Source organism: Podarcis gaigeae (assembly GCF_964106915.1).
Source record: "Podarcis gaigeae genome assembly, chromosome: 5".
Lineage (NCBI taxonomy): Eukaryota > Metazoa > Chordata > Lepidosauria > Squamata > Lacertidae > Podarcis > Podarcis gaigeae.
This window is the reverse complement of record NC_139681.1, coordinates 41,249,673-41,275,437: the sequence shown is the minus strand read 5'-3', so window position 1 is coordinate 41,275,437 and position 25,765 is coordinate 41,249,673. Positions and strand designations below refer to the sequence as shown.

Below are 25,765 nucleotides of genomic sequence, written 5' to 3'. Positions count from 1 at the left end.
CATATAGGTAGGCAATGCTGGGTGAGAAGATTTGACAAGAATGTGTCATCTCCCTGTTCATAACATTTTTATTTTCCTATCAGTTTCTTGTAGCGTAATGCGAGCCTTGATTTCTCTCCTGACTGTTGACTTTCTGCTACTTGAAGAAATAATACAGAATTCTTTTCGCCAGGCCAAAGTCTTGTCTTTACTCTGTAAAGTACCCATCAAATTGAGGGTACTATATATTTATAATGATACAGGCATCCCCCAACTTGTGCGCGATCAACTTCGCGCATGACCACGTATATGCGTGGTGCCAACAAATAACTAACTAACTAACTAACCTAAAACGGTGAGAGAGAGCTGGAAACTCCTTGTGGCTCACAAGGAAACCCTCCCCAGAGCCTGAAGAGGACACCAGTGAGCCAAAAGTAAAAAACAAACAAACTCCAGGGGCTCTGAAATGGTATGCAGGAGCTCTCACTGCTGCTCTGCTACCCCATTCAACAGCTGTTTGGCTGGAAGCTGTATGTACTGCAGTGGGGCCCTGGAACGTAACTCTTCATAAGTGGGGAGTCACCTGTACTGTACTATGGAACTGGGAATTATGGATTATAGTTCCCTGTTGTCTGTACATACTGTTGTAAACACATATTGGACAGTTATGGATGCTTGTACCTGCTTAATTAATCAAGATGTGTAATAGACTGGTGGGTGTGCATCAGCCTCTTTGTTCCTTTCCTTGCACAAGTGAGCAAATAAACCAGGAAATCTGAGATTAACTATCATTTCTGGCTTTGTTTGAACTGACAAAGTGTTGTTAATGGCTCTGAAACAAGCCACAGTATGAAGTTCACAAATCTTAATGACTTATTAAGCTGACATGTGCACATCCAAACACAGCCATTATATATTGTGTGAAGCTGCCCTTAAGGCAGGGGTCGGAAACCTAAGGTCCATGGGCCACTTAACTGGACCATGCACCCCTGCCGGTCAGTCGGCTCCCGTGCACTGTGCTAAACCAGCGCAGAACAGAGGAGGGACCGCCTTCCGCAACACTGGCCAGCTTCCCATTGGCTGCAGGAAGTTCCTGCAGCCAATGGGAAGCTGCGCACGCTGCCTCCGTGCTGGAAGGAGCGCCAAAAATAGCGTTTGCGCATGCACGCACTCCGGTCCACCGCAGCGTCTGCGTGACGTGAACCAGCCCAAGCCACAAAAACTTTGCCGACTCCTGCCTTGAGGTTATCGGCTACAAGTTGATAGACCACACCATATCTTAATAATATCCTTTAAACTTGAATTTTAGATAAGCTATAAAGAACTTTATACTTTTATGTTATGATGCTGTTTTTGTGCTGAAACATCACAACTAGTAACGAATCGGTGTTTGGGAGTGTTTCAATGCATTCTTACGAATTGCCATATTTTTCACTCTATAAGACGCACCCGACCATAATATGCACCTAGTTTTTAGAGGAGGAGAACAAAAAAAGCCAGCAAGAGCCACAGACATGCTCGCTTGGCGTGGCTCTTTAAAGACAAAGTGGCTCTCGCTGACTTTTCCAGGAGGTGGAAGAAGGGTCTGATGGGCTGCCCTCTGTCTCTTCTCTCACCGCCCTGAAAAGCCAGAGCAAGCTGTGCAGCTATTGCTGAAGCCAGGAAGCCAGCAACCCAGAAGCGCTGCGCAGCTCTCGCTCTTGCTGGCTTCTGGGATAGCTATGCAGCCTGCATCCACTCCATAAGACGCACACACATTTCCCCTTACTTTTTAGGAGGAAAAAAGTGCGTCTTATGGAGCGAAAAATACGGTATGTGTAGCCTTAAATAAGTGAAAATTTCAAAGCATTTATTGAAATGATCTCACATGCCACTTATTTTGTATTGATCTGGTACAGAAAGATGTGGAGCTATTAGAATAATAATGGGCTCGAAAGTGCTGATTTGAGTATAGCAAGATATTTTGGTAAATGAGGCTGCAATCATATATACACCTTAGACTACCCATTGAACTTGGTGGGGCATAGTTCTCCGTAGACATGTTAAGGATTGTATGGTTAAATATCACTTTTGCTTACATTTTAACTAAAAAAACATTTTTTCGGGGGGGGGGGGGGGTTGTTCAATGTTACTTCCTTAGCCCAATGTTGTGCATAACAACTTTAAAAATGCTTTTGATTTTGAAGTTTTGTATCAACCAGATATGTAAACTGACTTGATCCTCAACATAGTAACTGATCTTTGCAGAATCTTCCTTTCTTGCCCCATCACTTACCCACTCCCACTCTCCCTACGTACATTGTCAGCACTTTGTACATGCTGCACACCATTAATTTTGCCTTTGCTGTGTTCTTTGACACACAGTATGGTAGGACTGGTGCATTTGGACCTGTCCACTCTTTAAATGTTTCTAATGTAGATGGTAAAGCCCTGTTGTGCTTTCTCCCATTTTGAGGAATAGCACTGTAGCAATTCTATTTATTTATTTTAAAGCATTTCCAAACTGCTCCTTATCTTTAAAATCCCAAAGTGGTGTACAGTATACACCACTGTGTACAGTATAAAAGCATTTGTTGAAACAAAACTATAGCCTAAAATCAATAAAACAGTTTAGAAACAGAAAGGTATGCAAAAAGAAATAAAACAGATTCAGGGGATTCAAAAACATAAATATTGTGGCTGTGCATACAGGCTCCTATACACACTGGTGATGAAAAGTGGATGGGGGGGAGGAGCCATCTGCTGATGCATGTCTGTTCAGCCAGGGGAAACCACTACTTCAGGCAAGCAAGAAATTGAATCCCTAAGCTATATAAGAATGTACCATATCACATAAGATATGCTCTAAGAGGCATAACATTTTGAGAAACGTACTCATTTCAAACCATCTTTCTTATTGGCAATACTAGATTCTCTGGTTTTACTTTTGAAGGATGTGACTAATTCCATATAGAAGCAACTTTGATTTTTCAGCAAACTCATTTTCAGCTGGGCAGATGTCTTGGCACTCATGCCTGTAATCCTGCACTGCAGAGTTTCCTCCTAACGGCATAGTTCAAAGTGCTTTAAGAGCATTGCTATAAGCAAGTGGTCTAACTTGCTTAAAAAGCAAGCTATTATTTGTTGTCACCATCAGGCCCTCCCTCAAGTCCTCTGGCATATGCAGAGAGGTTGGGGTCTTCCTGTCTGTGCATGGGTGGTGTAATGTAGAGAAAAGAAGATTGAAGGGACTCCTGCTATACCTTACCTTCTGAAAAATTGTACTGAAATTGGAAGATTCAAGGAAATATGTGTACTGCTGGTCATTCTGCTTATTTTCTTTGGCAAAATTGCAGTTCTTATGCCAAACCATCCCATGGCATGATTTTTCGAAACTTATGCATTTAAAGAGTTGTTTAGGACCAATTAATAAAAATCAAAGAGTTAGAAATAAGCTCAAGTTCATCTAGTCCAACTGATCAAAAAAATCCAGTATGTTTTTAACTGGTTACCATTCAGAATTTACATAAAGCTGTGTGACAGGAATTGATAGGGATACTTATCAGTAATTTACTGGGGTTCATGTGCTTCCCAGGATCATGCCCTATATGTTAGGTCCACAGTGCCTCCTTTCAAAAGATGATTTTAAAAAACCAGATAATTTATATGTAGTAAGAAAAGCTTCCTAATGATTATCCTACTATAATAAGAAAAGAAAAAAATAGTACACTCGGGTTGTACTCCTGCCTTCATGTTTCTGTGCAGTAAAGGGTTGACCAAGCCATCAGTTCATTGTATTTTTTTGTGGATAGTTGAAGGCACAGAAACCCTATCTAGTACACCAATGCACGGGATTATGAGCTTAGTTTGAAGCAAAATCAAATATGAAAGTTCATTTCATGCTGGCAACTTATTCCTACTACCAAACCTCCCTCATGTGTCTAAATACAGGCACAGGGCATTTAAGGTCAAAGCAATGTTGCTGACTGACTTTCTGCTTAGAGACAGAAGAACAGCAGTGCTGATCTGACGGATCCTCACCTTTCTTCTATCGCTGATTTGGCAAGCTATTGATTAATTCCTTCAATGCTGTAATGTGGCCTAGAAACAAAATATAGTACTACCATGCTGTCTTGTCATGACTGATTCTTATAACCTTTTGCTGCCTATTGAGAAGATATATGCCTAATCTTTGAAAATCTTAAAAGTATAAATGATTGTTATACTTTGTCATATTGTTAAAAATGGATTAGACCTGAGTGTTGCAAATAAGTAACTGAAGAAACTAAAGGTCTAAATCTAAAAATGTTAGCAAAATCAGTATATTGCTTATAGAAATTAGCCGGTATCGGTATTTTAACTTTCTGAAACATCACAGGCATTCAAACCTACTTAGGCCACCAAGTGAACAGGAAATATGTTGAGTAGCTGTTGTATGTTTTGTCACTTGGGAACTACTTTTACCTTAACTGATCTAAATAGCTAGGAAATTCAATGGACTTTAGCTTAGAATTGTCCTCATTTTTGAGAGACAAATAGATGTAACACTTAAACATCCGAATAAGATGTTTGCATTCTAATTTAAGGATTTGGGGCGCTAGCTATTAAACTTTTTGCCAAAGTTGGAATCAGGATGATAGTCTCAAAAAGACTGGTAAGGATCCACATGTAGCAAAAGCATCCTGTAGAAAAAGTGAACATACAGTGCAAAAGTTATGAAGTGTATATAAATAGTTTTTCATGCATTACTTGTGGATAACATTGCTTATACAGTCATCAGGTAATATTCCGTATTGGGAACATTTCCAGAGCAAAACATGTGCCCCTCCATTGCCTCAGCATTAGTGTTCACCATACCTTGCAGATATTCCATGCTTCCCTTCAAGTGTCTTGAAAGCAAATGTGTTAGTATTTGCTATTTATTTTAATATAAAGAGGGTTGTATCTTCATGGGAACACTAATGCGGGAACATTAGAAAAAATTGCATATACAACAGGTTTACAGGTCATGTTTTAATGTCCCATGGGAATTTTAATTTGCAGCAAAACAGGAACACGCAGAAACAGTGTCCAAAGAGTGATTATTAGGGATTTGGGGGATTAGATTGTGGAATTGCCTCCTAGATATTGGTTTGTGGAATTTCAAAGGGTTCAGTGCCAGTTTTGCTAACATCTTAATGAAACTTCTGAGAAAGAACATCAACCTTTTTGGAGTGAGGTGCCATCAGTATGCAGATGACACCCAACCCCTTGCTTTAATTACTAAACATTGAGGTGCTGCTATTTAGGGTTGCCATATTTTGAAGAGCAAAAAAGAGGATGCTATGATGCAATTTGCCTCAGATTTTACCCCTGAATAAGAGGACATGTCATGGAAAAAGAGGACATAGGGCAACCCTATCTGTTCTGAATATGTGGAAAGATGTAGCCATGTGGAGAAGGGGTAACAGATTGACACTGAATCCAAACAAAAAAGGTTTGATACTAGCATCCTGCAAAAAAGGTACATTTTCCTATAATTGATTGGCGTTTCAGTCTTCCTATCAGAACTGGAACCAAGAGTAGGACTGGGTTATCAACATATTGTCCCAAACTGGTCTGAGGTCTATATCACGATGTGGGGAAAACAATGAAGCATGACAATTACTCTACATCGCTTCATCCTTATTTCAGACATTGTGATATATCGGCATATTGCTATGTTTAGCTGATGCTATATCACAACGTTGAAAACCTTGTATATTGATTGTATGTTGATCACCCAGCTCTATTCAAGTGTTGTCCTGAACCTTCTCTTTGATGAGCACTTATCTGCAGGACCAAAAATAGTTCTATGCCAGGTCCATCTGTTGTGGAGGCGCCACCTAATTATGACCTTGTGGTAGACTTCTGTTGAAAAATAATTAAAGCAAGTTACACTTTGATGACATAGAGGACATGGTTTGGAATAAGAAGAAAATGGGTAGTCATCAAGCACATATTAACCTAAGTTTGTGGAAGCAATTTTCCAAAATAGCTTCTAGACTTAGTCCTACAACAGAATTCCATGAACTATGGCACCTATGTTTGTAAAATGTATGCTAAATGATACATTTTGTGGTGTTTATAATAGTTAACGTAATGTTGATAATTCAAATAATTGTTAAAATATGTGGAAAAGAATGTCTTCCTGGTTGCATGTTATTGCCCACAACATATATTTGGGACAAAGAGGGATTTTAGTGTATCAGTGATTGGCCAATAGTGTTGCTTCCAAATCAAAATACAATAGCAAAGGCTTTTTCTAAATCTGGTTTAAAGATAAAAGTTAAGCCTTTTCTAGCATAGAAATGCAGTTATGGGAAAACTTCATCTGATGATATTGTCAGACGTCTTATTGCTTGTTTGTGGCCCCTGACACATGTTTGTGCCTTCTGTCCTACCCACAAAATAGGGCATACATTTGCATATATGATACAAAACAAATGCAGACCTTTCGTGGGTGGGATCGGAGACCCAATATGCATACAGTGTACTGTGCCTAGACAATCCTGTTGGCACTTCTGAAGGAACATAATCTAGTTCATCAATAAAAATGTGCTTCAAAGGGTTTTCTGAACAAGGCAACTTTTAGTTCCATACATAAGAAAGTCAGGTGGCCTGATTAATGTTATGTGTCATATGACATTATCATGGTAGTATGAAACTGCTCCCAGATAATAGGACAAGATTGCTTACTGAGTTCTTCTGTGTTCTCTTAGAATCTCTGGCAAAATTATAAGTGTGTATTTTGTCTTGGTTGCTGAATTCATGCTGTTGGAAAAGAGGGGATTTTTTTATAGCGGAAAACAATTGCTTCAAGAGATCCATCTGTGCAGCTTAACCTTTCCATTCAGCTGATAGTAAACCATTTATAGCTATATGCAGGCAAACACAAGGCTTTAAGCATACTGGGTATAAAAATATTTCCCAGATGCTTGAATGAAGCACCACAATAAGAGGTCTTGTCTGATTGTTATAATTCAGTGACTGTGTTTTGAGTTTATTTTTTAAATTACAAGATCTGGATTATTTTGTTTTGAAGGGACTTTTTTGTCTTATGCTTAATCTTTAGTTTTTGTTCGTGCATAGATGCTGTTAATGTAGGAGCCTTAATTTGCTATTTGTAGTTGTATGCTAACATAGCTTCCCATATCACTCTAGTTAGAGGCTGTCTAAGAATAGACGTGATTATAACTTGCTCACAAAAATTCACATATAAAATCTTTCTAAATGGTGCATTTGCATTCAAGAACCTAAATTTTCCCTGTAGAGGGAAAGCATTTTTTGTCAACATGCTTAGTGGTTAGAATCTCTTGGGTCATTATTTTCAGTATCTTATGGGAAGGTATAGCAGTTGTAGAAAATTAATGTTTTGTCTAAAATAAGTTGTACATGTCTAGTACCATCTGGAATAGAAGATTGCAAAATAGTGTATCAGGTCTTGAACCTGAGTTGGTGGGTGTGTGGCTAGCTCATGTGTTATGGGCTTGTGCCAAAGCTGAGTAGTTACAATATTGGTACAACATTCTATATCACTATTGAATTTCCTTTCACCATAGTTCTAGTAGAACTATGCTGGAAGAGCAAGTGGTCTGTTCAATCTAATCTTCTTTGTTTGGTCTCAGAGCCTTGAGGAACAATAGTTTATTGCACATTCGCCTCATCATTACCGTATTTTTTGCTCTATAAGACGCACCAGACCACAAGACGCACCTAGTTTTTGGAGGAGGAAAACAAGAAAAAAAATATTCTGAATCCCAGAAGCCAGAACAGCAAGAGGGATCGCTGCACAGAACAGCAAGAGGAATCGCTGTGCAGCAAAAGCAGCGATCCCTCTTGCTGTTCTGACTTCTGGGATAGCTGCGCAGCCTGCATTCACTCCATAAGACGCACACACATTTTCCCTTACTTTTTAGGAGGGAAAAAGTGAGTCTTATAGAGCAAAAATACGGTATATTCTCCCCACTCTCTATGGGTGAGGTTCAACTATTGTCGCACTTTGATGTAGAAGATGTGCATTGGGGATGCTGGGAATTTGCTCCAAGGTGGATCTGGGCTCATTGACAAAGCTTGCCAAATGCCTTCTTAGAATGCAGGTGTTCAAAAACCTCAAAACTGGTTGTCAAATCTTAGCTTGAGAAACCAGCTAGTAGCACTTGAGGCCAAATTGCATTTTTCACTTCAGCCTGGAATTCTCTGATCTATTGCTCTTAAAAAAAAAAATCCTCTTGAAGAGGCCATCTACAGCATGGATAAGAGACTTAACCCTGTGTCTCTTAGTCCCAACCATGTTTTAAGTTTTCCGACCATGTTACTTACAAGTGCAGTTTTGGATTCCTAGCATGAAGGAGAAGAAAGTGAGTGGCAAAGGAAGCACTCTCTTCTCTGTGCCCTTCTCTGATGCAAAATATCCTTTACCAAACTGAAGCTGTGTTTGACAACTTAGTGGTTGCAAATCCTTGTTTCCTAGCCTCTACCAGCACAGGATCTCAGAAATGTGGAACTGTCCAGTTATCATACATAGCTACAATGCTGGTTCCCCAGCAATATCTATGCCTGTTTTGGTTCATGGGGGGCAGTAAAGTCATATATCGGCTTGTCCCTTTGGTTTGAGGGACACTTAATGACATGCATTTAGAGTCATGCAAGCCTCCCTGCCCCACAGCATATATATGATAACTACAGTGGTACCTCGGGTTACATACGCTTCAAGTTACAGACTCCACTAACCCATAAATAGTGCTTCAGGTTAAGAACTTTGTTTCAGGATGAGAACAGAAATTGTGCTCTGGCGTCGCAGCAGCAGCAGGAGGCCTCATTAGCTAAAGTGGTCTTCAGGTTAAGAACAGTTTCAGGTTAAGTACGGACCTCTGGAACGAATTAAGTACTTAACCCGAGGTACCACTGTAGACAGAAATCTACAGAAGGGGAAATGGTAATTCTGGCTGTCGTTAGCAAATTGTCATTTCTGTGTCTTCTTCTAGTACGCCATTCTTAAGATAACCAACTATTACCTTTGGATCTGCTGGCATATTTTTTACTAGAATTTCTGATAAAATTCTAAAATGTCTGAATCTTCATACATGGAATATATTTGTTCCAGGCATTTCACATTTCCATCAACAATCTGTAATTTCTGGGTATATTATTTAATCAGCATATATTGTTCCCACTTAGGCTGATATTTGTGTTCTAGAGACTCTAAATTGGTTAAGAACTTGCATATTCTACTCCCTTTGTTATCAAACATAATTCATATTTTACACCTTCTTGGGTCACTTAGTGAACCACAAATCCATAAAAGTTTTACGTATATCTTTAATTTCAATGTATAGTGTAACAAGGGTAAAGGTATAGGTACCCCTGACCATTAGGTCCAGTCGCGGACGACTCTGGGGTTGCGGCGCTCATCTCGCTCTATAGGCCGAGGGAGCTGGCGTTTAACTGCAGACAGCTTCTGGGTCATGTGACCCCATAACTAGCAATTTCTGAAGTCTGCCTGTGACTAGGAATTCAATTTGAGCTAGCAGACTGAATCACTGCCAAAAAAAGGTTATAAAGAGTGGTAACTCTTACTAGAGGTAATGAATATATCTTTCTGGAGAACTATGGATGACATTCTTTTTTAGTATGGAAGTCACTCAAAGAATATTCTAATCTAGTTCTCTAGGGTTTTCATTTGCGTAAAAAAAACACTTGTGTGGTAGAAGATACAAACCATTTCAGACAGCACAAGCTTATGCTCATTGGCTTACACTTCCTGTTTCCCGTTATTGCATCTAAAATTGTTAATATGGAGCTTTGAATATCCATGCATAACTTTGAAACAAGAATGATTTCCTCTCCAACACCATCCCTTATTACATTTATATGGGCCAGATAAATTATCTCACTAACTGCCCAAAGGTTATGGAAATCTGTTTGCAGGTGGTTCGTTTTATTAATCTAAAATACTAATTTTACCATTCCAAACCTGTTTTTCTCTAAAGCATGTTGCTATGTCTCCAGTAGAGACTGCTTCAGATTGCGGCCCAAGAAACATAAAAGAGTGAGGCCAGGGTCCACAGAGCTACACAACTGTGTAGTACTGTCTCCTCATGTTGTGAGGTTCAGTTGTGTGTAGCAGCCCAAACACAAGCACATCCTATGCCACATAATTAGTTAATTTTGAAACTGAAGCAGTTCATCGTATCATAGAATTGTAGAGTTGGAAGGGACTGCAAACGTCATCTAGCCAACCCCCTCCAATGCAGGAATCACAGCCAAATAATCCATGACACCCAACTTCTGTTTTAAAACATCCAATGAAGGAAAGTTCACTTCTTTCCAAAGTAGGTTTTTTTTCACTGTTGAACAGCTCTTACCATCAGAAAGTTCTTCCTATTGTTGAGTACACATCTCACTGATTCAACATAGGTGTGTTTGAGTGTGCATCTGTGTAGCTACTTGGATTCTGGCCTATAGGTTTAGCATGATAGTGTATACCTTAACTTTAGAAATCACTATTACCCTGCTTATCCTGCTCACTAGAGGGAAGAGGAATTACCGTATTTTTCGCCCTATAGGACGCACTTTTTCCCCTCCAAAAATGAAGGGGAAATGTGTGTGCGTCCTATGGGGCGAATGCAGGCTTTCGGTGAAGCCTGGAGAGCGAGAGGGGTTGGTGCACACCGACCCCTCTTGCTCTCCAGGCTTCGCGGACCTCTCTGCAAGCAGCGGGAGCGTTCCCGCTGTTTGCGGAGAGTTGCCTGCATGCTGAAGCCTGCGCGCGCTGAGCTCAGCACGTCCAGGCTTTGCGGACCTCTCCGCAAGCAGCGGGAGCCAGCGCTGGGCTCCCACGACTTGCAGAGAGCTGCCTGTTTGGGGGCTGGGGTCGGGGGAAGCTTGGGCGGGCCTCCCCCGCCCCAGCCCCGTGCCTGGGGGGAAAAATAATTTTCCCCCTTAATTTCCCCCCCAAAAAACTAGGTGCACCTTATGGGACGGTGCGTCCTATAGGGCGAAAAATACGGTAAGTAAACTCTAGGAATACTGACATCAGAGTGTTACCTTATGGTAAGGGAAATGGGTGTGGGGGCATAAAAAGCACTGCAGACTTCATTCTCATTTTATTGAGATTTGCTCAAGTCTGCCAATATCTCAGCATGTTCCCTTAAGAAAAAGGAATATCTCCATTCTCTCCTCAGCTCTGTTATTGTAGTGTTTCAAATTTATGCACTGAATAATTCAAAATTTAGAATCTTAATGCTAGTAAGTAGCAGTAATCTTTCTCGCACAATAGAATATAATAACCAAGCGGGCTGGAGGAACAGATTACGTCTAGTTATTAGATAATGTTCAAGGAGCTCTTTCATCCATTGAAGGGCAACCCAATATGTTTTATCCCTTCCAAGCTGATAAATTAATGCCATGGTCATAGTGTTTGTAGCTTTCTATAACCTTGAGGGCTTTTAAAATGGAAAGCCACATTTTCAAATGTTGTTGTGTTAGAGTATTATTACAATCAGTCGTATATACATTTTGTCAAACAAATAAATAAAACTCTGAGTGGCTTTCCATGTGTCCTTTAGGTAGAGTTTAGGCTTATGCACCCATGACCTTTAGACAACATTCATTACTAGGATTATTTATTTATTTGCATTTATATACCACTGCTCTGCCAAGGCATCCAAGGCAGTTTACCATTTTAAAATACTAAAGCAAATAAATTATATCAAATGTACAGTAGTGAAGTCTTCTCGGGCCAACTGGGAGCTGATGGCACAAGCTTCCTGGCCTGGGCTCCCTCGCTTCTCCCTTCCCTCAGGTCACACAGAGCTCCAGGGAGTGTGGGAAAGGAGCTACCCCAACAATTCTCTCAGACCGTTGATGTTTCTGTCAGGAGCCGATGGTATGTGTGCCCAATTTTATCCTAAATTGTCATTTGTCATATTGTTACAGTAGAGCTAGGTTGCATGCTTTTAAATGCAGGCAGTAGCTGTTGGTGCAGCAGAGCAGGGAGGAGAAATGATATTGTGGAGGCTCAGCGGCCTCTCAGGAACCAGCAGTGGCGCCAGGTGTTCAGAAGACCGGTGACCAACCCTGCCTACGCTGCCCCACTGACCACCACTGCATATAGGCGGCCTTCTTTTTGTACTTTGAGCATCCATGACCGCCTAAGCTGCTTGTGAATTTCAAAAGGCATCTTGACATCCATAGCTGGTTCCCATTGTAACTGGTAGGGAGGAAGGCAAACAGGAGATAGCGTCGGAGACAATGACTGCCGGAGCCACAGCCAATGAGAGGCAAAACTGACTGCTAGTTTTGTCCACATCCTTCTCCCTGCTGAGTTCTACAGTGGAAGCACAATAAATGACTTGGACAAAGGAATTGAAGGGGTGCTAATCAAATTTGCAGATGACACCAAACTGGGAGGGGTAGCCAATGTTGCAGAAGACAGAACTGGGATTCTAGACTGTCTTAACAGATTGGAGAACTGGGACCAAACTGACAGAATGAATTTCAATCGGGACAAATGTAAGGTTCTACGTGGAGGCAGGAAGAACCAGCTGCACAAATATGAGAGGGGGGACACCTGGCTTGCTGGTAGTATGTGTGAAAAGGATCTGGGGATCTTAGTAGACCACAAGCTTAACATGATAAACAGTGTTATGAAGCAGTGAAAAAAGCTAATGCTATTCTAGGCTGCATCAACAGAACTATAGTGTCCAGATCAAGGGAAGTCATAGTACTGTTCTGTGTGCATAGGAGGGTGATCAAGATGACAGAGAGTCTGGAAACAAAGGCTTATGAGGAAAGGTTGAGGGAGCTGGGTATGTTTAGCCTGGAAAAGAAGTGACTGTGAGGAGGTATTGATAGCCTTCTTCAAATATCTAAATGGCTGTCACATGGAAGATGGAGCAAGCTTTTTTCTTCTGCTCAGAGGGTAGGACCCAAACCATTGGATTCAAGTTACAAGAAAGGAGATTCCAACTAAACATCAGGAAGAACTTTCTGACAGTAAGATCTGTTCAACAGTGGAATGGACTCTCTCGGGAGGTTGTGGACTCCCCTTCCTTGGAGGCTTTTCAGCAGAGGCTGGATGGCCACCTGTCCTGGATGTTTTACTTGAGATTCCTGCATTGTAGGGGCTTGGACTAGAAGTCTCTTCCAACCCTACAGTTCTGTGATTCTTTGATTTTAGAGTCATAAGAAGGAGGAACCTGACAGTCAGTGCTACTCCCTGAAATGGTTGTAGGTTACGGCAGGCGGGTGGGGATTGGATGACAGCAGATTGGATTTGGTGGGGCAATGCTCCATTCACTGAAATGAGCCAACCTGCCTTGCATCTTGTTATCTTTAACATTTCCACACTCAGTGTTGAGTGCACAAATTTGAGATTGTTCTTCATGATGTTTGGACTACTTAAAAGGTGATGAAGGCTTGTAGAGAGAACCCATCACTTTTAATAGTACAGTTGAAAATCAGCCTGCAAATTTCATGTGGACCTGTTGTCCATTCAATTGTATACCCTGTTCTTAAGGTACTTGGCTCACTTTACACATTATAATACTTTTGTCTCTGTTTTCTGTTTACAGCTGACATTATCTCAACAGTTGAATTTAATTACTCTGGAGATCTTCTTGCAACAGGAGACAAGGGTGGCAGAGTGGTTATATTTCAAAGGGAACCAGAGGTCAGTACCATTCAAAACAATAAAAAAGTGGTTCTTCTCCCTTGCTGTTTATGTTTAAAGTGAATGGTATCACAAAATCACATCATCAATTTTAATTTATGATCAAGCTACTTTCTTTTAAAAATTGATCTTTATACTTTACCTGCCAACTATTTCAAGTACATTGATGTTTTCCCCCAGAATTCATTAAGTCACAGTCATTCTTCAGATTACTCATTTTCAGATGATACTACCTACATTAGTTGTATGTACATTCATAAGTAGGAATAGAATGGCTTGAGGAACATCTGTTCTTTATTGCTTGTTCAACCATTGTGAGAAAGAATGCAATAGGATGACTAAGAAAGGTTAAGCAATACATATATATCCTTAGCCACTGATGAGAAAGATTTTTGGGTTGGCTACTAGTTTTTATTTTACGTGTTTATTACATAGGTATTGTGTCAGTTGAAGGGGAAAGTGTGCACTAAGTCATACCATTGTGTTAAGGAATGCACATTTGTCTTTGGCAATCTTTAGAGAAAGGACTTAACAAAAAAATAGAGAAAACTTGCTGATACTTTTAGGAACTGCAAATAGAAAGGTACTAGAAAAAGCTGTCTGATTTATTCACACCATCTCAGGAACCTGTAAGTCTTCATTCCAGCTAGGGCTGCAGTCCACTTTGTGCACTGAGAGGAGTTTAAGGTTCACAAAATAATGAGGTCTTGCAGCACTGCAAGGCAAGAATAGCCTTGCTTTATTTCAGATTTTGTAAAAGGGGAAAAGCCAGTTGCCATACTGCTTACCTTATTATAGATGAGGAAGAAATTTTGATTTAAAACTTTGTGGAAGACACACATGCAAAGCTAATCAAGAAGAGCCTCGTTTTCAGAATAGTTAAAAATTAGTAGCTGCAAGAACAAGTGAATTGATTCCATACATTTGCTTTTTCAAAGCAACAACAAAGGAATGATACTTTTATTTTTAAAAAATGGTGCTTCCAGATATGTGTAATGGCGCTAGGTTTCTCTGACCAAAGGTAATTTGTGACATTGCTCCAAGTTTATGAACAGTGAAACAGTCATACACTGACTTAAACCATTGGGCCAGTATTATATTCTCTGATTTGGCAACAGCCAGTGATTGGGGGGGCGGGTTTGGGGTGGTATATTCCAACCTGTCATTCAGTAGGTCAGCTCTTCTGAATCTTTTTTTTCTCCCTTATGTAACTAATTCCTTTTGCAACTTGTATGACAGATAAAGTTGTAAAGGTCTACCTTTCAATAGACGTGGCTATGATTCAAGACAGCTGTTTGTCAACATACAGGCAGGAGCTCTCAAGTTTTTGCTTCAAAACAATTAGTCAAAGAGGCAGATTGAAGACAGTTTGCTTCTGTGACTGTTATATGTTGCAGCACAAACTTTGGTTCTCTCTTTGTTCACACACATGTGAACACAGCTTCTTTGCACCCTTTCCGTTGCCTCTTTATCATGCAAGAACCTCTTCCTGTTGTACTTTGCAAGCGTGAGGGCAGGTAGATGCTTTAATAAATTTGGTATATTTGTTTATTGAATAACTTCTGATATTGTTGGAATCTTTGTTAATTCTTCTGCTTAGTATGTGCATGCTACAAAAATTACTTTTTCACACATGTGTGTTCCCTTGCAGAACAAAAGCCGTCCTCATTCAAGGGGAGAATATAATGTTTACAGTACCTTTCAGAGTCATGAACCTGAGTTTGACTACTTGAAAAGTCTAGAAATTGAGGAAAAAATTAATAAAATTAGGTGGTTACCACAACAGAATGCTGCTCACTTCTTATTATCTACAAATGGTAAGTTTACACAACACATTTTTCTGCATATGTTCTAGTTGTATCTGATTACTTCTAGATCATTCATGTCTACTTACATATAGTATCATTTCTAATGTAACTACAGTGGTACCTTGGATCTCGAATTTAATCCATTCTAGGAGTCCATTCGACTCCCAAAACAGTCAATTGGCTCCAAGAGCTTCCTGCACTCATGTTGGACAGTCAGCTTCTGAAAAACATTTGCAAACTGGAACACTCACTTCCAGATTTGTGGCATTCAGGAGCCGATTTGTTGAGGAGCCAAGCCATTTGACTACCAAGGTACCACTGTATAATTGAATTGTTCATGTGCAACACCAAATAACTGCTTGGTGCTACAAAAGCAAGTTAATTATTATTGTTGTTGTTGTTGTTGTTGCTGTTGCTGTTGTCATAATCAAGCCTGCCATCTGGTGTTTCAATTTCTGCAGTCCCAAATCCCCACACTGGCCCATAAGCTAATAGCAAAGTGTAAATTTGCCATGACATTTAAACTGGTGAACCATGGGTTCTCTTGCTTTGTAAGCTATACTTCACTAAGCTAGTTCAGTTGTTCTTTATGAAACCATTATCGTGCTGTGGACTTCATAACTGATTTTGAATGATATATTGAAAAATTGCCCAGGTCTAGACATAAGAGGATTGAGGCTATCAGCATCACGATGTAACCCTCCTTGTAAAGGAAACCAGTACGCTTTCTCACTGTCAGTGTTCCCAACTGTTCTTTCCCAGGCACTGAAGAGAAATTCTTTGTGAAGTGTTTACTTGTCCTGTGTAAGATTTTCACAAATGCCCAAATTATTTTGATAGCTTTCTGCAAACCCTTTGCATCATAAGATTTCTGATACATTAAGAGGTATCACTTGCTTGAGTGGGCAAACAAGAATATATCTTTAGATTAAGTGATTTAAGATGCCGAAAACCTTAATATTTAATAATTTAGTAAAAGATAAATCCTTGAAGACTCCACTCTGCTTCTTAACTATTATACAAGCTAGTATTAATAATTTATGGCTTAATAATGTACTTCGCTGAACTGATACTTTTCACGCAAAGAGGACAACATTATAGTGGCAGGGAACCTGCAAGTGTGCTGTGTTTCTGAAGAGAGTCTGCCCCCCACTGTATTGTTGAGGATCTCTGAATCATATTTTTCTGTTCAGTTTAAAATATATCCAGAAACCTATCTGACACAATGGACCAAGAGATTTACAGCCTAGTTCATATAAGTTGTGCTCGTTTATTTTATTTTATTTTTGCACTGATTTTCTTAGGTAAATTAACGGGGGTATTTTTTAAAATACTGTTTTTAGAAAACACAAACAGTACTTTTGTAATAACATAACTACATGTTATAATCAATACCTTGCATAATGAAAATATCTGAAGAAATGATTTCTCAGTATAAAAGTATCTATTTCTCTTCAAATAATCTACAGCATTTATCAGGCAAATATATCCATTTTATCAGAGTGTACTCTAGGCTATTCATCATTATGATAGTGTTTTTTATATTTTAAAAAACTTGTTGTGTAAGACTTTCTACTTATAGTTGAAAGAAGGTTCTTAGTTGCTTACTGAAATTGTAAATTCTTCAGTTGTGCAGACTGTTGTGGCAGGCACAGCTGAAACAAATGCTTATTGTTCAGGCTCTTAGAGGCACTCCTGACGTAATTATATAAATGCTAGTGGCCTAATGCATTTGTGTGCTTGGTTATACAGAAACTATGCATAAGTTCTTCATAAAAGTTACAGCTTTGTAATAGAGAACGGTGACACTTCACATTGTGTGTTGCTAACAAATTGCTATATACAATGGTTGCCTAAATTATATTAATTTTACCACCACTAGAAAAACCAATGCAACACAGGGTTGTGTATGTGCCATCATTCTTCAGGAATGCATAAAAAGTGCAGCTTGTGTATCAAACAGAATTCAGTTTCATGAGAAATAAAACCCCACTCTAGCCCGTATGGTTACAAAGATATGCTTTGTAATGTCAGTACTTCTGAAATTTCAGGGAAGGGAAGGGACTGAATAAGAGTGGAAGCAATGTTTTGTGGCTCCTTACTCCTTCACAATATTACCCAAAATAAAATTGATTATGGTATGGGCTTCAAAACTAACCAGTTGTAAGTGCCTCCCAATTCTCCGTAAAGTGCAAGGGTAGGGTCCCTTTTTCTCAATAATGCCTTGGCAAACACAAGTAGCACACTGGAAATGAAACAAGACCTAGCCCTTCCCACAAGCTTTGGAGAAGAGTCTGCTTTCACTGCATCTTCCCTTCTTTAAAACCCTGCTCACAGTGAAATCCAGCCCGCCTGCTCCCCCAAGTCCTCTACATGTGACAGAAACCGTGTACCTGAGTATCTCTGGGATGTTTTCTATACAACCGTTGCATAATATGCTCCACTTGCAAAGATTATGCATTTAGAATTGATTTGTCTGGGCAGAGTTCAGTTTATAAACAAACCATTCATTCAATCTTCTCCACGTCCAAATTCTTAGTCCAGCTTGTATACCATACTGGGTTATTTGTAAGCAAAAATTAATGACAAAGTAGCTTTCGGTGTTGTTTGATTTCAACCATTTGAATATTTTCTCCTTTTTTCAGATAAAACTATTAAATTATGGAAAATCAGTGAACGGGATAAAAGAGCTGAAGGTTATAACTTGAAAGATGAAGATGGAAGACTTCGGGATCCATTTAGAATCACAGCACTACGGGTATTTTGTTACCTTTATTTAGAATTAACAAAATCTAAGCAATGTTACTAACTGTTGGGTCACAGTTGTATCATGCAAAGTAGAAACTTGAAACTTTTTGAAAGCTTCTTAACATCTACTTAGAAAACTATGGGGTTGGAAAAGCGCTATAACTCATTGCACCATTTTCTCTGTATAAAGAGAATCTTAACTATAAAATCTTTTCTAAACACATAATTTTGCATGAAAAAGGTTGCAGCTGCAGTCCCTGTCATCTCCAGGTACACCTGGATAAGCTCTGTCTTTAAAGGCACTGCCAGTCAGTACTGTATAGAGAATACTGACCTAGATGTAGCCATAGTCTGACTTGGTAAAATGAAGCTTCCACTGTTCCTTTAATTCAAGACGTTTAACTCCCTTGAAACGTCTACAGTTAACCTAGTCATTTCAAAGACAATTTTATATGTGTATTTAATACTGTTCTTTCCTGGATGTTCTGGAACATTGTTAAGCTATTTGAAAACAGAAAAAGGTGATTCTACTTATGGTGGCATATTGGTTAAATTTGCACTTTTGGAAACTTGCACAATGTTATACCACTCTTGATTGTTTTTGAACCCTGAAGACAGGCTGCTAGAGAGCCTTTTCAGCTTAATCTTTCACAGGCACAGAACAGTTTGACAGTCGCCATTTAAAATATCAAGCTACTTTTGAAACAGTGATGTACAAATTAGCATGCCAAAAGTTAGAAAGCAAGATGTCAGAGGAATGTGAAAGGACTTGATGCACATGTGGTTCTATAGGTCTGAGTCATGCAGTTTTACTTGGCATGCTAGTGCGTTTATGCCTTGTGTGTTAACACTTGAATTCTAATTTTTAGAATGGATTTGTGATCCCTGACTAGAGAAGGGTGTTGAGTTGACTGAGATCTGAAATAGTACACCATTAGAAATATCAAAATCTTCAAAAGTAGGGGGTCTATGGCTTGGCTTTCGAAAAACGGGGTCCACAGTACTTAGCTAATTGGGAATCACTGATTTTGGGTATATTCAGAAGTAGTTCTGCTTGAGCAAAGGGCTACTTAGTACTATTTTGAATGCAATCCAATGCCAGATCATTCCATCAACTTTTGTAACTTTAAAGATTTTGTAACTTTAAGATGTTGTAATGATTAGCCCTTTAAATAAATATTTTATGTAGTAGTGAACTTCTCTCCTTTTCTCTATTTTTAGGTGCCAATATTGAAACCCATGGACCTAATGGTAGAAGCAAGTCCCCGAAGGATATTTGCAAATGCACACACATATCACATAAACTCTATTTCAGTAAATAGTGATCATGAAACGTACCTTTCTGCAGATGACCTAAGAATCAACCTGTGGCATTTAGAAATCACAGACAGAAGTTTTAGTATCCTTTTTTATATTAGATACATAGGAATACTTAATGCTTAGTAGCTTCTTACAATAAGTATTACTGGCCTCAATCAATTGTTCTGAATATGATAAATCATCTGTTTTATTTTGTTTAGTCTTTTAAGACAAGGGTAGGGAATCTCTAGCCCTTCCAGGTGCTGCTGGACTATAGTTGCCATCATCATTAGCCATGCTGGCTAAGGGTAATGGAAGTTGAATAAAGTTTGGAGAGCCTACATGTTCTCCACACCTTTAGAATTTCAGGAGTTTTGAGTTTGGAAGAGCAAAAAACTGCAAGGCATGTAAAAATAGTGGACTCTCCTTCCTTGGAGGTATTTAAAGAGGTTGGATGGCCGTCTGTCATGGATGCTTTAGCTGAGATTCCTGCATTGCAGGGGGTTGGACTAGATGACCCTTGGGACCCTTCCAATTCTATGATTCTATGAAATGTTGGGGAGGGGGGAGCATTCTTCGCAGCTGTTTTGTGCTGTCAAAATAATGAGCGGTAACAGTGCCTTGTAACTTCTTTCTGCCTTGAATTCTTCTGACTCTCAGTAAACAATTCTTCTCTGGGTTTTGCATTTTTTAAAATAATATTTAACTCTCATATGCTAGAGTTCTGTTTGGCAACTATATTAAAGGGAGCCCAGAGCAGTGACCAACATAGTGTCTGATAAGACCATAGCCAAATGATAGCTTTAAAATGTACAGTGCATTAATGTGTTTTTATCCCCTCCCAAAGGCCTGGACAAATTAATTTCAGTCTGAACATGGTCGGGGAAGCGGGTGCTTGATTTCCCCCCCCCCCTTCCACCTTGAGTCCCAAATATGAGGTGCTGCTATGAGAAAACTGTCTCTCATGTTCACATGCCCTGACTGTTGGTGGTGATATTCTGAGAAGACCCTCTCCCCTCCACCCCTGTTGTAAACTGCAGGTTGTAGAGAATGGTGATCCTTCAATTGTATATTAGATGATAAACTGAATGCTAGAAATGTCAATTCCAAATAATATAGAATTTGGGTACAGTTTTTAGATTGTTTATCACCCTGTATTGCATACTTTTAAAGTTATATTTTGAGGAAAACAAATCTATATGAACCTATACAAACAAACTTTCAGACATTGTAGATATAAAGCCTGCTAACATGGAGGAACTTACAGAGGTGATAACGGCAGCAGAATTTCATCCTCATCATTGTAATGTGTTTGTCTACAGCAGTAGCAAAGGAACTATACGGCTCTGTGATATGCGTTCATCAGCTCTTTGTGATAGACATTCAAAATGTAAGTATTTTCTCAGTTTTCTTTACCACTTCTCAGAAAAAAACAGGTATGTTTTCTGTAAAGGATGCGGGTGGCTCTGTGGTTTAGACCACAGGACTTGCCAATCAGAAGGTCAGCGGTTCGAATCCCCGTGACGGGGTGAGCTCCCATTGTTCGGTCCCAGCTCCTGCCAACCTAGCAGTTCAGAAGCACTTCAAAGTGCAAGTAGATAAATAGGTACTGCTCCGGCGGGAAGGTAAACGGCATTTCTGTGTGCTGCTCTGGTTCGCCATAAGCGGCTTAGTCATGCTGGCCACATGACCCAGAAGCTGTCTGCAGACAAACACCAGTTTCTCAGCATATAGAGCGAGATGAGCGCCGCAACCCCACAGTCGTCTGCGACTGGACCTAACGGTCAGGGGTACCTTTACCTTTATATTTTCTGTAAACTAATATTAAGTTCTGTTTATTGGTAGAGAACATCCCAGTGTCTATCTGGGATCTCACCATTCCAATGGGCATAGAGTACATGGTGTCTTGATTTTTTAGGGCACATTTTTAGGGCACATTTCAGCAACTCTTGTGGGGCAGAGGTTGGAAACCACTGATATGGCTAAGCCTTGGTTAACTAAAAATGTTAAAGTATTAACCATAATAGTAAGCAGCTTTTCTGTCCACTTTCACAACTTTCAGTCTTTGAAGAACCTGAAGATCCCAGCAGCAGATCATTCTTTTCAGAAATAATTTCCTCAATATCGGATGTAAAATTCAGTCATAGTGGTCGATACATGATGACCAGAGACTACCTTTCCGTTAAAGTATGGGATCTCAATATGGAAAACAGGCCTGTAGAGACCTATCAGGTACAGTGTTTGTGTGTTATATTTTATAATAATAAAGATTTCTTCCCAAAATTGAACATGTTCTCATGCTCTTCAACACTTATATATTTTAAGGTTCATGAATATCTGCGAAGCAAACTTTGTTCACTGTATGAGAATGACTGCATCTTTGACAAGTTTGAGTGCTGCTGGAATGGTTCTGATAGGTAAGGCTGACTTGTGTAAGGAGACTCGCTTAAATGCTTGCCTGAACTGAAAATTGGTGGTGGTTTTAATTCAAGCAGAAGGAAAAGTAAGATCTATGATCCGCACTGGGGCTGGTGAGCAGGGCGGGGGACAGCCTAAACTTCTACTTTAGCTTTCACAGTAGTTCTCGGTGCATCTATATTAGTTATGTCATTGTGTACTTAATAACTTGCTGTAGGTGATCCTCAAAGTATATGATGGGTAGCATGATAAAAACAAATATGCTGCCTTAGGAGGAAATATAAATTTAGTGATGGTACATTTGCTTTGTGTGGAAAAGAGAGGGGGAATTCCTGGGATCAGTCCTTGGTATCACAGACTTCAAGCATGTGGCCTGGTTGCTCCCAGAAGAAAATTTTGTGTGTGAATTGAATGGTAACTTAGAGATGGTTGGCTGCTTGAAATATCCTTTAGTGTGGAAGTGGAAAACCTTTGTTCTGTTAAGAAGCATATTCCTTTGGGGGTAAACTGTTGGGATCCGCATGCCAACTGTGGGCCAAACCCCAAAGTGAGTGGGGCCCTCCTTTTTTCTGTCTTCCCACCCAGTGGGCTGCTAGTATAGAGACAGATTGCTCTTGCCAGTGGTCTGAACTGATCATTTGCTGCAGAAGGTGTTGAAATGAGGTAAAGGACCACACAAATTAAACCCCAAGGGCTTTAGGCGGCCCATTTCTCAGTGTGTAGCACGATATAGCATAGATGCCACAACACACAAAGATTCAGCAATGCCTTCTTCCTGGTTAAGTGCATCTCCGCTGGGATAAACCCCACCCTAATAACGAGAGCTGTTGCCAATCAGTTGGTCTGGATCAGCTGCTGGTAAGAGGCAGCTTATTCTTTACATGAAAAACATGATTCTCCCCTTCTCTGCGCAGCATCTCCTGCCACTGGGGGCTGGGCAGAGAGGGGGAGGGGTTTTTTTCTTGTTCTCCCCCTCTAAAACAAGGTGCGTCCTATGGTCTGGTGCGTTCTATAGAGCAAAAAATACGGTACATAGGAAAATACTAATAAAATAGGAATGCCTCTCAAACCATTGTAACTATCCATTAAGGTCTGCAGGAGAGGCCCATCTTTGGTGTGTCTATCTCTAACTGAAGTTCAGGGAGCAGGGGCCTTTTCTGCAGCAGCACCTCATCTCTGGAATGACTACCTGTCAGAGGCAGGTCTGGTACTGACACTGGTTCCTTTTCATTGGTTAGAAAAGATGCAGCCCTTCCCCCACTCTTAGGAGAAGTGAAAACTGTAAGGAGCCACAGCAGTTTATTGCCTTCTGATGATCTTGCATATTTTAAGGAAATTTTAGACTGTTTCACTTACATGTCTGTGGTTATTTTATTGATGTGTTGTTGTTACTTTTCCCTGAGACCCATTGATGAACAAACTAGTAATGACAAATAAATAAATAGTAAGGGAAAGGAAATTGCGACCCTCCTAAAATTGCAAGTAACTTGACATTACCTATCAGAAGTAACCAATGAATAAAAAGTTGTTATCTTCTCTTTTCCAATGCAGCGCTATTATGACTGGCTCATACAACAACTTCTTTAGGATGTTTGATCGAAACACACGGCGAGATATTACATTAGAGGCTTCAAGAGAAAGTAGCAAACCTCGTGCTATCTTAAAGCCCCGGAAAGTGTGCACAGGTGGCAAGAGAAAGAAGGATGAAATAAGTGTTGACAGTCTGGACTTCAATAAGAAGATCCTTCATACAGCATGGCACCCTGCAGAGAACATCATTGCTGTAGCTGCCACCAATAACTTGTATATATTCCAGGACAAAATTAATTAAAGACGGCTTATCTGAGGACAAAGTTGTCGTCTTGCATAGTTAAGCTCAGTTGTTTATCTGTCAGAGAGATGGCCTTGTTGTCCTCCCAGTAAAGAACATTGATGCACTTATTTCCCTTTATAGGTAAAGGAGAGAAGCTGGCCTGGACTTGAGTTCATGGTGTATTTCTGCCTTCAGTGAGGGAGAACGTGGAATTGAATTTTTGTAAACGAAAAAAAGCCCACTAGAAGCAGAATTGATGGACAATACTCAATAAAGGCCAATATTCAAAACAAATGTATTTATTTAAGTCTGAGCCTTCCTTTCCAGTTGATAGACCAAAAATCTAACACCCAAGAAACAAATTGTCATAAAAATGTAATTTCTATCTCACGTGCTCTTTATCTGCTGTAATATTTGGGCCTTTCAAAACATATATTTGTGCTTTATGCCTGTAAACATTCTTTCTCTGGCCTTCATCTAAGCTTTAGGTGTTTCTACCTTTGAGCATATAGGTAAGTCTAGAGTTGGGTGTGTAGACAGGTTTTTCATGTATATTTACTCACCAACTGTATCTATAACCACACCTTCCGGTGTAAACCACTTAATAAAAATAACAAACTATAAAAAGTGTTTTTAAATCTGAAAGTATGTATTCAGTCTTTTTTATTGCATGTATTGAGATTGTGCAAAATAACTCTGATGGAAAGATTTGAAAATAGTTTGTCCCAAAAATATTAGGTTGTATCCAATGCTAGTCCTGCTCTGAACAGGCCCATTGAAATTAAGACACATGACAAACAGGCTCATTAATCTCAATGGCTCTACTCTGAGTAGAACTTAATTGAATACTATCCATTTTTTGACAGTATAAGCAGTTTAAAGCAGTATCTATTGCTTCAAACACTAAACCGAATTTTTTTCTCCAGTTGTCATCACCTTAGCTTGTATTAGTTTTTTGTGTAAGAAAGGGGGGGGGCATCATATGGTGCGCAGAAAAGACAAAGTGTAAAGTACTTGTTTAAAGTTATATACAGCCTTAAAGGAGCAAGATGATCTTTTACATCAAAACCTTCAACAAATCACTGCTCTGGTTTAACAGTAAACATGCCTCAACATGTGAGAAGCATACCTTAATGTGCATTACTACTACTTCTTTTTTTAAGCTTTAGTCCTTTTTGTTCCATAGAGTACACTTTTAAAAAATATTACAACTGGGCATAAGCATATGCATACAAAACTTTCCATTGCAGTTCAAATGTGTATGTTTTTAAACTTGATTATGCCAAACAGGAGCACAACTTAAACATGTTTTAACTCTTACTCCAGGTCTGTAAAACCAGGAGATCAAGCTGTCTTGAGGCTGAATACTGATGTGAAAATATATTTGTAGAATACTGAGTTTCCACTAGCAATAGGGGGCTGCAGAAAAGTTATGGGGTCTCTCTCACTTCTAGAAGATACGTGATTAACTCCCAGTATTTCACTGTAAGCTTCTGTGGGAGAAAACTTGTACACACAAAAAGAGTGGGCACACTTTTAATATTATCAAGTATCTTAAATACTAGTGCAAGTACTATCACTTGCTCCAGACTTCCTACTAAATGTGCCTATGAAATCCTCCTTAAAATTCAGGCCCTTTAAGCTTCTAGGGTGAAATACTTGTGTGTGGTTTACACTCAAATTTTAAAGAAATGAAGGTTTAATATGATTGCTAGAGTCCGATATGAATATGCAAGAGCAGCATGTCTCTGTTCCTACCCTATCAATTAACGTCCATAGAGTGCCACTCTTGTTCGCGATACAATAATAAATACTAATTTGGGGTTTCTAAAGATAAAGATTAAAAATCGTATACTGTATATCAGTTGTGACACTATTTGCAAATCTTGAAATGTGGAACGGTTAGGTCATTTAACCATTAGATTGACTTTGTTCCTTAAAATACATGAGGTAAATACAATGGGATTGTACATAATTGTTCAATTATTTTGACCAAAAAGTTTAATAAATTTTAAATGTTTACCTGCA

General features: G+C 39.5%; 1 protein-coding gene across 4 annotated transcripts in view; it reads left to right on the top strand.

Moving 5' to 3' along the window:
- The window catches only part of PPP2R2D (protein phosphatase 2 regulatory subunit Bdelta), a 30,077-nt gene extending 4,312 nt beyond the window's left edge, over positions 1–25,765 (top strand). For 2 of the 4 annotated variants that reach the window (XM_083741095.1, XM_083741098.1), the window contains 9 exons: positions 11,783–11,866; positions 13,554–13,651; positions 15,303–15,468; positions 18,105–18,217; positions 19,429–19,606; positions 20,732–20,896; positions 21,569–21,738; positions 21,832–21,923; positions 23,476–25,765. In XM_083741095.1, the coding sequence (XP_083597221.1) occupies positions 11,783–11,866; positions 13,554–13,651; positions 15,303–15,468; positions 18,105–18,217; positions 19,429–19,606; positions 20,732–20,896; positions 21,569–21,738; positions 21,832–21,923; positions 23,476–23,755 (1,346 nt within the window). In that variant the 3' untranslated portion in view covers positions 23,756–25,765. Of the gene's footprint in view, positions 1–9,455; positions 10,527–10,992; positions 11,867–13,553; positions 13,652–15,302; positions 15,469–18,104; positions 18,218–19,428; positions 19,607–20,731; positions 20,897–21,568; positions 21,739–21,831; positions 21,924–23,475 lie in introns of those variants that run through there. The other 2 variants (XM_083741097.1, XM_083741096.1) reach the window with 2 other exon arrangements.